Here is a 13,281-nt window from a genome sequence, read left to right as displayed (position 1 = left end):
AACCTAGACTTTCAAACCTCTTATTCCCCAACAACTGACAATTTGGACCTCCACCGTATCTCGGGCTCTGTAATAGTCACATTGTTTCTGACGATTATCAGAATCCCACAGTTCTTAGCTTTCTAACAGTACTTAACTGTCGTTCTGTCCCTGAGCAAGGGAGGTAACCCACTGTTCCCTGGGCGCGGATGACGTGAATGTCGATTAAGGCAGACCCCGCACATCTCTGATTCAGAGGGGTTGGGTCAAATGCGTAAGACACATTTTAGTTGAATGCATTCAGTTGCACAACTGACTAGGTATTCACCTTACCTTTTCCGTAAGCATGTTTCTGTAAGGACCGAAATGTACTTTATGAGGGCAGAATACAATATTATGCATCATTTATAAAATGCCACCAGAGGGCGTCAGAGTTGAACAGGTTAAGAACAGCTATGACGACAGACAAACAGGTATTCGTTGGTAATAGTACTTTAAGGAATGAGCAGCAGTAAAAGGGTGACCCAGACTCACCCTGGTTCGTGAGGGTTGAAGACAGTGAAAAATGATCATTAAGTAAATGGGACTTTTCAATTCTTGAATAAAAATCTTTAATGAAAATGAATTTAAATACAATTGACTTGAGGATCAGAGCAGGCAGGCTAGCCCTGTGCCTCTACCTCTGCGGTTCATCTCAACCAAGAGGTTGTGTGGGTTGTCTTTCTCTCTGTGGGTGTGAATCACTATGAGCTCTCCCTCTGCCTGCCATTTGGCTGATCAGAAGCCTTCTGCTCTTTCTTACTCACATGAACAGGAGGAATGGCCTCTGGGGTAACCTCCTCCTCTATCTAATGCCTCTTCCACCTCCTCTTTCTGACTGTGTTCGACTGAGGTCACTCGTTCTCTCTCCCTGGGTGTTGGATAGTTCCTCCTCCTCTGTGTCTTTGTGATGGTGGAGGGAGTTATCCTGTTCCGGCTCCCTCTAAGGGTGTGCACCGTAATCTCTTTCGGTGTGTTGAGGGGTTCAGTGGTTTTGGAGGGAGTCTGAAGTTCGATCTCTAGAGATGAGTGTGGGGTCTATCAAATCAAATGTATTTTTATCCGCTGATATCTCAAAGTGCTGTACAGAAACCCAGCCTAAAACCCCAAACAGCAAGCAATGCTAGGAAAAACTCCCTAGAAAGGCCAAAACCTAGGAAGAAACCTTGAGAGGAGCCATGCTATGAGGGGTGGCCAGTCCTCTTCTGGCTGTGCCGGGTGGAAATTATAACAGAACATGGCCAAGATGTTCAAATGTTCATAAATGACCAGCATGGTCAAATAATAATAGTCACAGTAGTTGTCGGGGGTGCAGCAAGTCAGCACCTCAGGAGTAAATGTCAGTTGGCTTTTCATAGCCGATTATTAAGAGTACCTCTACCATCCTGCTGTCTCTAGAGAGTTGAAAACAGCAGGTCTGGGACAGGTAGGACGTCTGGTGAACAGGTCAGGGTTCCATAGCCACAGGCAAAACAGCTGAAACTGGAGAAGCAGCACGGCCAGGTGGACTGGGGACAGCAAGGAGTCATCATGCCAGGTAGTACTGAGGGATGGTCCTAGGGCTCAGGTCCTCCGAGAGAGAGAAAGAAAGAGAGAATTAGAGAGAGCATACTTAAATTCGCAAAGGACACCGGATAAGACAGGAGAAGTACTCCAGATATAACAAACTGACCCTAGCCCCCCGACACATAAACTACTGCAGCATAAATACTGGAGGCTGAGACAGAAGGGGTCAGGAGACACTGTGGCCCCATCTGATGATACCCCCGGACAGGGCCAAACAGGAAGGATATAACCCCACCCACTTTGCCAAAGCACAGACCCACACCACTAGAGGGATAACTTCAACCACCAACTTACTGAGACAAGGCCGAGTATAACCCACAAAGATCTCCGCCACGGCACAACCCAAGGGGGGGCGCCAACCCAGACAGGAAGATCTCATCAGTGACTCAACCCACTCAAGTGACGCACCCCTCCTAGGGACGGCATGAAAGAGCACCAGTAAGCCAGTGCCTCAGCCCCTGTAATAGGGTTAGAGGTTGAGAATCCCAGTGGAAAGAGGGGAACCGGCCAGGCAGAGACACCAAGGGCGGTGCGGTTCGTTGCTCCAGAGCCTTTCCGTTCACCTTCACACTCCTGGGCCAGACTACACTTAATCATATGACCCACTGAAGAGATGAGTCTTCAGTAAAGACTAAAAGGTTAAGACCGAGTCTGCGTCTCTCACATGGGTAGGCAGACCATTCCATAAAAATTGAGCTCTATAGGAGAAAGCCCTGCCTCCAGCTGTTTGCTTAGAAATTCTAGGGACAATTAGGAGGCCCGTGTCTTGTGACCGTAGCATACGGGTAGGTATGTACGGCAGGACCAAATCAGAGAGATAGGTAGGAGCAAGCCCATGTAATGCTTTGTAGGCTAGCAGTAAAACCTTGAAATCAGCCCATAGTGGTGTCCCCATCCCTCCTAAGGAGGAGCCACTGAGACATGTGATGAGGCCAAGGAAGATCACTCTGCAAGGACGGGATAGGACACATCACAACACTGCTGCTCATTCATATTCAAACACACCTCAGAGTACGGACACAAACATGGACGCCCCCCCCCCCCCCCCCCCCCCCACACACACACACACACACAATGAACTTACCTGTACATATCAGAATCATACATTCGACAGCCACCTCTTCCCCCACATGTATTGATCCCCCACCTCAAACATGTTGAGTCAATTCCAGATGCTGGAATGGTGCTGGAATGCAGGTGCAGTAGGGCCTAGTATGTAATGATGTGATACCATGTGTACCCCATATCCTGTGTTTGTGTTGATGTTTTTTTATTTAATTTAAACAGGGAGTCACACTGAGATTAAACATCCATTTTACCACAGTGCCCTGTAAAAGCTGTAAAAGCTGAAGTCATATTGAACAACTACCAGAGAGAACCTTCTCTACATAGGAATTGCATACCATATTTTTTTCCATACATCAAAATAATACTTTATTGTCAATCAGCCATTACTAACTTAGATAAGGCCTCAACAAGGCCCCAGTTAATGGTTGAAAATAACTAATTTCAGTGCCAATGAGTTACACTGAGTGTATAAAACATTAAGAACACCTGCTCTTTCCATGACATATGCTGACCTGGTGAATCCAGGTTAACGCTATAATCCCTTATGGATGTTACTAGTTAAATCCACTTAAATCAGTATAGATAAAGAGGAGGGGAAAGGTTTAAAAAATATATTGAAAAAGCTTGAGACAATTGAGATATGGATTGTGTATGTGTGCCATTCAGAGGGTGAATGGGCAAGACAAAATATTTAAGTGCCTTTAAACAGGTTATGGTAGTAGGTGCCAGTGGTACCAGTTTGTGTCAAGAACTGCAACGCTGCTGTTTTTTTACGCTCAACAGTTTCCTGTGTGTATCAAGAATGGTCCACCACTCAAAAGACATACAGCCAACTTGACACAACTGTGGGAAGCATTGGAGTCAACATGGGCCAGCATCCCTGTGAATGTTTTGTACACTCAGTACATTAATAGTATTGGTACGTGTTCTTGCCGTAACCTGTAAAGCTGGAGCAGCCTGCGAGGCAGGGGGAGGTGTAAGTGATGCCGTTGTCTGAACACTCAGGGTCCCACTCCCCAGCCAAGCAGTAGCAGTCTCTGTTACACTCTGACAACAGGCTGCCATCGTACACCAGGGGACCTGGGGGACAGAGAAAATCGCTGGTAATGATGATGTTTAAATAATTGTTGCTGAACTATCATTGACACAGGCACAGTGACAAAACAGCCAGGAATCCGGGCTCAGTAACAACCATACTGAATATTCCCACAAGAGGGAGCCCCGGCACAAGCCCATGTGTGTTTTGGTCTAGCTCTCCCTCATATTCCACTGATCAAAACTTTTGTTTTTATCAACCCACCAACCAACCAATCAGATGTCATATTTACCCGTTGTAGGACACGGTCAGACCAGCCACCTGAACGTTGTCACACTTAGTGCCAGACTGCAGAGGGAGGAGGAGGTAGGCCATGAAGGAGGTGACGAAAGACAGCTGGGCTCCAGACACAACGCCAAGCTTATACCTCTTCATCAGTAGACCTCCCAGGAATATCCCCACTGCACCCACAGGCAGGTTCAACTCACCTGGAAAAGTTATACTCACACGTCTTTAGTGCTACCAGTGTGCTGGAGTTTAATTTCCACTCATGTATAACAAACCTACAGGGGATGGGAGAGAACAAAAAAAGTGTATTTAATGCCATTCAACATCAGTGCTGACAGGAGGGAACATTTCAGTTGGAGCATGTCCAGGTTTCTATGGCTTCGTTGAGACAGGCAGCCCAATTCAGTCATTGTTTTGAGTAATTGTTGTAACTTTAATGTGTTCATGTTTAAGTTAATTCATTGAGCTGTAATTAAAGATATTTCTTTACAGTTATTTACATATGTAATTGTATTGGTTAGTATTGAATTACGCTTTTGACTGCAAGTTCCAGAATGCCTTGCGACAGGAATGAGAGCGAGAACGCGCCAGTTATGTGCAGGTGCAAAGTGATTAGGCTGACCTTTCCGCTAGCATTTTACCTGAATTGCTTTGTAGAATCTAAAGTTCTTAAATGTAACGTGAACAAGTAATATTACTAAAAGAAGCGTTCATATTCACCCCGACGTCCCGAGTCATTACTTTGAAGACAGTTATTCTAAAAGTAATTGCTCTTTTGACCAATCAGATATGCTCTGAAAAAGAGCTGTGGCGAAAATATCTAACGTGATAATTTCCCATCATTATTCAACAGGCTAATGGGTCTCCAGTTGTCTATATAAAGAGTATCCTTATTAAGTTTGGGAATCAAAGTAATTACACCTTGTTTTAAGGAAGCCGGTAACTCCCCATTTTCTATTGATTCGTGAAACATAAATTGAGCAAGAATGAAAGGAATCAATTTATCATTGAATGCTTTATAAAACTCGCTTATTAAACCATCATTTCCAGGGGACCTATTGTCCTTAAGGCTTTTAATACAGTCTTTTATCTCAATTTCAGATAACTCATCATCACAAAAATCCCTGAAATCATTATCTATCTTAGCAATGTTTGCAACACGTCATGCTCTTATCAACTGAGCTACGAAGGAGCACGTCGAAGTCACTAGAATGATGACAAGCCATTTTAACGGATTCTAAAGGGAATCAGAATTCCAAACTAATTTCTATGGCAACACAGTTGTCAATTTTGTAAACAATCATTTTCGAACGTGTGTTGCCAAGAGACATCTAACCGACGTTCTATGGAACGTTTTCTGTGCGAAAACAAAAATGTTGCTGCTGACAACAAACTTGTTTGATTTTTGAGACCTGAGAACAATCGACTGGAAAATGCCTGGGTGCTTTTCAAGACTGGCGGAGAGAGTGCGTGGACGTCGGCGGCCTACTGCGTCGACAGGTTGTTCAAATTCATTTGTGGCTTGTTTTTCTTGTCTTTTTTTGTTTTGCAGGGTTCGTGATCGTCGACAGGTGGACAGCGACAGCGACTTCGAAGAGGGTATGTGGAGTTTACAACTCTTCTTTGACTACATTTAACAATGCCATTATAATTTGCGAAATGTTGTGTATTTCTATCATTCAGACATGGCAAAAATGCTTGTGCTCGAGATGTTGTAGCTTGCTAGCTAACATGAACTTTAGTAACTGTTGCTAAGCAATCAACTTTTGCTACCTAGCTAGCTAACATTAGCAATCTTGCTATTTTTTTAATGTCCTAACAATAGTTTATTTTATATTCCAATGTTCCTCATTTTAGAAACAACTGTCCTGGATGAGGTCCAGTTGGATGTGCCATTGGATGATGTGCCAGATGTTCCACAGCTGCCAGTCCTCCTTGATGTCCAGAATGCTGCTATCATCCTTGAGGATGTGCCAGATGTGCAGACTATCCTTGAGGTACAATTTTCTGAAAGTTTGGGGTTTTATGTTTGAAAAATATCCCAGATATTCAAGTTGTCTCTTTAACATGAAACAAATCTCTTGTCTGCTTTCTGCTTTAGGAGGCCACTGGCAATTGGCAGTTGATTCCGATTAGGTTCAGCCCCCAGTACTGTGGGCCTGTTGTGATCAGGGTAAGAGACCCCCCCCCCCCCCACACACACACACACACACACACACACACACACACAGTCACATCACTGTTACAATGTTTACTGTTTCCAACATGAATGTATTGTAATGTGCAGAACAATGCCGGTCCGGTGGTTAAAGCTTGGAGAACTTTCCAGTTCATCAGCCCCATCATCACCTACATGCGTGGGGGATCCCAGGTATGTGTCTTTGTAACAACCTAATCATAATCTATATTGTCAGTCATTTGATCTTGATGGAAATGTGTCACAGCAATTGCCGAAGTGGTTTTGTTGATGTTGTCTTGTTGTTTATCTCAACAGCAGGTGGTGGTGAGGATGCACCACGTGAGTAGGGTGAGAGGCCTGGAGACTCAACTGGTGTGGGCCATCTCCAAGGAGACAGCCAGGCTTAGTCCAGAGGGCATCCCCTACTGTGCCACCAAAGTGCAGTCCATCACTTGGATCCAGGTAAGACGTAAATACTACTGAAACAGTAGTAGATTAGGCTTTTCTTCACTTATTCCATTTGGCCTTAATATGTATTCTCTCTTTGTCAGCGTGTGGCTGGCAGGGTGACCCACTATGCGTCTCACCTCCGCCACGAGACGTCTGTGGACGTGACGCTTGGCTGCTACCAGGTAAATAAACGATTTCCTATGTATATAGACTAGACATTACTGGGCATTTTTGCATTCGATTTGGTGTGTTTTCTAATAACGTGTGTGTGTGTGGTAAACCGGTGTGCTGTGTGTGTTTTGAGCAGCAGACTGATGTCTCAGTGGTGTACGCCACTCTCCACATGGGGCTGGACGGGCTTCTATCCTCTTCGGCGTGGTCGGAGGCTGCCTCCTTCTCTACTCCCACCATTCAGCAGTTCACTGACCCAGAGCCTGAGGGCCACAACTGCTATGAGGTCAGATGTTACACACACATACTATTGACTAGGAGCATTAAGATCCTTCCATTAACCGATTGTTTGTTATGTCATTGCACTGGTCACTGATTTTGAATGCTTGTTTTGTTGTCGTAGGGCTGGGAGGAGGACCTGCTGCCTGAGGAGAGGGAGGTTCCTCTGCTAAAGTGAGTTCCTCTAAATGTCTGTAGTCTGAGCTTGTCAAATGCTGAAGGATAGTGGTCATAATGCTGTTATTGACTCTAATGGTTGACATGCTTCATTCCCTCCCTTTCACAGCCTCTACCTTACCACCAAGAGAGTGGAGGACATCGCCCTGAGGCTCGACTCCTTGCGCCAGGCCTTCACTGTGAGTAGACCCACTGTTCTTTTTGTCTCTGTGACTTCTTGTTCTGTCTCCAAGAGGAAGATGTCTCACCCTAACTCTTCCCTCTTCCCTAGACCCTGCTTGGTTCCACCCTGAGCAGGAACCATCTGTTTGTGGCGGGAAAGGTCCTCCTGGGCGGCCTTGTTCAGGCCAACCATATGGTAACTCACTTACTCATTCTCTTTCAAGGGAAAGAGAGCGTCCCTGAGGGGAAATGTGTTCTGTTCACTAAGATGCTCTTTTCTTTGTCATAGGACGAGGCCAAATTCATCCGTACCTATAATGACTTTGTGGACTACCTGAGTGACCCCTCCAAGCGGAATGACATTGAGAGGGAGCTGGCTGAGGCAAAGGTGAGTTCATTAACTCTTTCAAGTCTCACTGAGTTCTTCCACATGCATGTCTTTCATACATCACAGTAGCTGATATTTATGAAATCATTCCTATTTTCTCCAAACGTGTTTTCTTGTCCTAGATCCATCATGTGAACATGATAGATGTCCTCTTTGAGCTGGTGCAGTTTGGGATGATGACAGCTCAGAAGTCCCTGATGGTGGTAAGTAGCATCTCACTGGAACATGTTTTGATATCGCTCTATTAGCAGTTTCACTTAAATTCCTCATCTCTTCTCTCCTCTTTTCTCCTCCTTTGTTTCCTTTTGCACCCTGGTGGGTTCGTGGAGCGTCTGTATGCTCTCCTGTACTCCTTCCTGCCCACTGCTGCCAACATGGAGCCAGAGGCTGATAGAATCCTACTGCTGCTCAATGTAAGAGTCAAGAGGTTACTTCCTGTTTACTTCCATATTCTTAGTGTACTTCCTTTTGACTTCCTTATTCATGGTTAACCAGGTTTCAATGCCATTTTAGGGGGAGTATTTCTAATTGTCTCTCTCCTCTTGATAAGCTAGTAACTCAGAGCCATTTCCTATGTGTTGTGTGGTGTTCTCTTCAGGGCGGACTGATGGCTCTGCTAGATGACATGTTTGGCCAGCAGCTGGCCTGGTATTTTAACTCTGAGTCTCTGGTCTCTGAGCTCTCCAGCCTCCTGGAGTACCACTTGGAGAACCTCATGGCCAGCATGTAGTCCTACTGCAGGGACCATACTCCTTTCTCCTTCTCTCTCTCTTTTGAAGGAATTGAGGACTTGAAGTGCTTTGTTGAACCCTGATTAGTTAACACCCATTAATTTAATGTATTCTCTTGTTTTCTCTCCCCAAAGGATTATTGTGACACTTTGCCACCCAACAGGGATCTAGACACCAATGCACTACATTACTTTGCACTGAATTTGACATTTGTAAAATAAAATAAGTTGTAGTTCAAAAACATTTTGTTTCTGTCTTTTCATCTATTTGATTTTATGACCATTTCCTCTTCCTGGAGGTATAATGCATATATTAGAATATTACATGAACAATGATGCTTTATTATCTGCATATGGAAATAAAAAACAATGTTTAGATGTGTGGGAGAAAATCATATACATGATTATAGTAATACAAGAAAAGATACATGTATGGGTTAATTTCCTGTTCTGGTAAAATGCATTGTCTATTGTATAGGACAGAAAGCAGAGAAAGACCATGGGAGTATGGAATAGCCGGGAACACTAAAGGAATGCAGACACATAGATGCCTAGAAATGACTGGATATACAAAGGTCAGAGTGATATATGAAGGAGGGTGTCAGCCAAATGACCCCAGACGAATTACAGATATCAGTTACATCGTAGGGGAGACACAAGTCTGTTTAATCTTATACAAACATATGAAGAGAAGGCGACCAGAACAGCTAGTCACAGGAAAGGGGGATGTATATTATCTTTAGGTCAAAAGAAGGGTCTTGTCATTATTTTTAATCTGACCGAAAGCAGATGTGGGCGTTACTGGGCTGAACAAGCAGGATGCACGAAGTAGGATGGATTCATGGCTTGTGTGTATAAAAGTCCGAGCGAGTGCTCTGAAAAGGGGTGGGTCCCGCGGGGCTCTCCGGCTTATGATACGGGTGTATTAAAAGTCTATCATTGAATTCAAAGTTCTTGGACGTGTCATTTTTGAACCGATTTTCCACTACAGATGATTTACAGATACTACAGGCCCACACTTATATGGTTTTGTACGGTGATACTGGGGCGGCAGGGTAGCCTAGTGGTTAGTGTTGGACTAGTAACCGGAAGGTTGCAAGTTCAAACCCCCGAGCTGACAAGGTACACATCTGTAGTTCTGCCACTGAACAGGCAGTTAACCCACTGTTCCTTGGCCATCATTGAAAATAAGAATTTGTTTTTAACTGACTTGCCTAGTTAAATAAAAAAAATACTGTACTATTTAAAAACATGTAGGATGACATACACTGAGTCCACAATAGACTAGGAACATCTTCCTAATATTGAGTTGCACACTCTTTTCCCCTCAGAACAGCCTCATTTCCTCTGGGCATGGACTCGACAAGCTGCCCTAAGCGTTCCACAAGGGTGCTGGCCCATGTTGTGTCAAGTTGGCTGGACGTCCTTTGGGTGGTGGACCATTCTTGAGACACATGGGAAACTGTTGAGCATGAAAAAAAAACAGCAGTGTTGCAGTTCTTGACACACTTAACCCGGTGCGCCTGGCACCTACTACCATACCCCGTTCAAAGACAGTTAAATCTTTTCTCTTGCTGAATCACCCTCTGAATGACACACACAATCCATGTCTCAATTCTCTCAAGGTTTTAAAATCTTTCTTTAACTCCCCTTCATCTACACTGATTGAAGTAGATTCAACAAGTGACATCAATAAGGGGTCATAGCTTTAACTTGGTCAGTCTATGTCATGGAAAGAGCAGGTGTCCTCAATGTTTTGTATTATCAGTGTGTGTAGTAACCTGGTACAGTATAAAGTATACCACTAGAGGGGATAATTGCTTCAGTCTTGAATGTTACTTCTCACTAGCCCTACATTAACAGTCTGCCATTGTAGACTCCGGTAACTTCGGTATCTTAGTTTTTTATATTTGCCATTCATGTCTGAACCATTTACCGTCTTTCCCACTGAAACCGTAATGTTAGCGTTCATGTGAGAGAGGGTGTAGTAGTGCATACTGACCACTAGTTGGATCATAGTGTGGGTGGTGGAGTTTATGCAGGAACACAGAGGGTAGAGGCATTCTCCATCACAGTAGAAGGCAGAGTAACCCGTAGGAGCCAATACCCAGTCCTAATGGAGAGAAATACCATAGAAATCGAATGACAAGATTAGATGAATGACTAGAACAGACTCTTTCTATGAGAAATACATGATAAAGAATGCAAAGAACATACTCTACAATGCACATCCTACAAAAATGCCTTGCTTCCCTAAAATACGAACTGTCTGTTACAGCAAATAAGGTGGTACAATGTTAGCTCATGATTATCTATTCAGTACAATGAGTAGTTAAGAGAGACAGAATCTCACCTTCTAGCCTTGTTCACTGAATCTCACAGATAATTCATGTCTCTTACAAGCCTGACGCCCACTGTTGACATGGCTGTGATCTGAAAGGGACCAAAAAATATGTTATGAACCAGGAAAGACTAATGTACACTTTGGATGCATTGGATTTGAAATGAAATGTAAACGTAACTTAAGTCATTTTGTAATTTGGATGAACTATCCCTTTAAACTGTGTATAAAACAAGTTGAACTACAAGATGAAAACCAGTGTTGTCCCCTGACCTTGTATGTATACTGGGCAAGGGCAGATTGTATTTGGGCTTCTTCTTATGGGGGTTGGGTTTCAGGGCGACAGGGGGACTGGTTGGCCCTGAAGAAGTTGGTTAGATGAGTACTTGAAGGCTTATATCTATATTTTGGAATATTGGATTTTAATTTTGGGAGGCTTTCATCATGGAAAAGGGACCAGACCACTTTTTTTGTTAGTTAACCTAAACGAATCACGACCCTCTATAGAATAACAACAGTGACAACAGTTGACTGCTATTTAAGTAATCATTTGACTGTCAAATCCATGTATTGGTGTGTGGCCATTGACTTTTATGGAGAGGCCGCCCCACATTTTCTGTGCCATTTCCTGGGCATTTCATTAACTCCACGTTCTAAGTTCTGCTCATCCCAGTACTTGGAAAAATCAATGGTACAAGACCTAAGATATTATCTCTTAGGAGGTGTGTAATGGGCTGCAGGGAAGTCAGGCGTAGGAGAGCAGAACTGGGTGATAACGGGAGCAGTTTAATGAGGAGAAAACCAACAGCACCCAGAACAACAAAATATGGGTTGAAATAACCCATCGCAAACCAGTCTGAAGTGCACATACACTTTACAACAAACAATTCCACACAGAGACATGGGGGGAACAGAGGGTTATATACACGTCAAGCAATGAGGAAATGTAAACCAGGTGTGTGGGAAAACAAGACAAAACAAATGGAAAATGAAAGGTGGATCGGCGATTGCTAGAAGACCGGTGAAGTCTACCGCCGAACGATGCCTGAACAAGGAGAGGAACCGACTTCGGGGGAAGTCGTGACAGTACCCCCCCCCCCCCCCCCCTTGACGCGGGGCTCCAGCAGCGCACCGACACCGACCTCGGGGACCACCCAGAGGGCGAGGTGCAGGGCGATCTGAACGGAGACGGTGGAAATCCCGCAGAATTGAATTGTCCAACACGTCCTCCACCAGAACCCAGCATGCCTCCTATGGACCGTGTCCCTCCCACTCCACAAGTTACTGAAGGCTCCTCGCCCGATGCCTCGAATCCTCGATGTCCAGAGGGGGCAGAGGAACCTCCCGCACCTCAGACTCCTGGAGCGGACCAGCCACCACCAGCCAGCCAACCATTGTATTTGTTGCCTACTCACAAAGTATTACCACAAGTACAGTGTAGGATCGGAGGTACTGGGGGATGGAATGGACGGACCCCGATACGGACGTCCGCGGGTGGCCCACATAGACTACACCGGTAATGGTCGATCAGGGCCCTCTCATTCCATCCCACGCTGGCAGCCAGGGTCCTGAAGTCCAGGTGACGGAGGGGTGGACAGTGGTGTGGGTTGTGGTGTTGGTTGGGGTGAAGTTGATGGAGGTGTGGGAAAACCCCCTCTCTCCCATCGTTTCATGGTGAGCAGCACGCGATCCATGGCTGTGCCAAGATGTTGGAGCATAGTCGCGTGCTGCTGGACGCGTTCCTCTACTGGTACAGGAGGACTGGGTGCACCTGCTGATTCCATATTTTTGGTGCGTGATTCTGTCAAGTGTCCGTGTGCAGAGGTGAGCACGGAGTCAGGCGCAGGACACAGAACTGAGTAAAATAACGTAGTTTACTCGAAAAATAAACAATCATAAATTCCACGCAGGGAAAAACACACAATGACACAGAAGACTAACACTCAACAAGGAACAATCACGCACAAAACATCATGGGAACCAGAGGGTTAAATAGGGAAATAATTATAACGTAATGGGAACCAGGTGTGTACAATCAAGACAAAACAAATGGAAAAAGAAGCGTAGATCAGTGGTAGCTAGAAAGCCGGTGACAATGACCGCCGAACGCCGCCGGAACAAGGAGAGGCACCAACTTCGGCGGAAGTCGTGACACAACTAAACACCCTGGATTCTTTACACAAACATTGAAAGGCTACAATCGCAAATTTGGACTCATCAAACCAAAGTACAGATTTCCACCAGTCTAAGGTCCATTGCTCGTGTTTCTTGGCCCAAGCAAGTCTCTTCTTATTTTTGGTGTCCGTCCTTTAGTTGTGGTTTCAATGGAGCAATTCGACTATGAAGGCCTGATTCACACATTCTCCTCTGAACAGTGCATGTTGAGTTGTGTGTTTCTTGAACTCTGTGAAGCATTTATTTGGGCTCC

At 44.8% G+C, this 13,281-nt stretch overlaps 1 protein-coding gene across 4 annotated transcripts; it reads left to right on the top strand.

The window, feature by feature from the left end:
- Positions 1-4,788: 4,788 nt before the first annotated feature.
- On the top strand, positions 4,789-8,767 carry LOC116371929 (uncharacterized). Of its 4 annotated transcripts, XM_031821072.1 has the most exons (15): positions 4,789-4,915; positions 5,078-5,575; positions 5,834-5,973; positions 6,078-6,149; positions 6,264-6,347; positions 6,471-6,617; positions 6,707-6,787; positions 6,913-7,062; positions 7,180-7,229; positions 7,342-7,411; positions 7,504-7,590; positions 7,684-7,782; positions 7,905-7,985; positions 8,091-8,195; positions 8,381-8,636. In XM_031821072.1, exons 2-15 carry the CDS (start codon positions 5,410-5,412, stop codon positions 8,510-8,512), a joined length of 1,464 nt encoding a protein of 487 aa, XP_031676932.1. In that variant the 5' UTR covers positions 4,789-4,915; positions 5,078-5,409; the 3' UTR covers positions 8,513-8,636. The 4 variants fall into 4 exon arrangements, with proteins under 4 accessions (XP_031676932.1, XP_031676934.1, XP_031676931.1 ...); XM_031821071.1 differs by lacking the exon at positions 4,789-4,915 and having other exon boundaries at positions 4,961-5,575; XM_031821073.1 differs by lacking the exons at positions 4,789-4,915; positions 8,381-8,636 and adding an exon at positions 8,648-8,767 and having other exon boundaries at positions 4,962-5,575.
- The last annotated feature ends 4,514 nt before the right edge of the window (positions 8,768-13,281 follow it).

Source organism: Oncorhynchus kisutch, unplaced genomic scaffold, assembly GCF_002021735.2.
Source record: "Oncorhynchus kisutch isolate 150728-3 unplaced genomic scaffold, Okis_V2 scaffold3827, whole genome shotgun sequence".
Taxonomy (NCBI): Eukaryota; Metazoa; Chordata; class Actinopteri; order Salmoniformes; family Salmonidae; genus Oncorhynchus; species Oncorhynchus kisutch.
The sequence above is the reverse complement of the archived record's forward strand: the minus strand, read 5'-3'. Positions and strand labels throughout refer to the sequence as shown.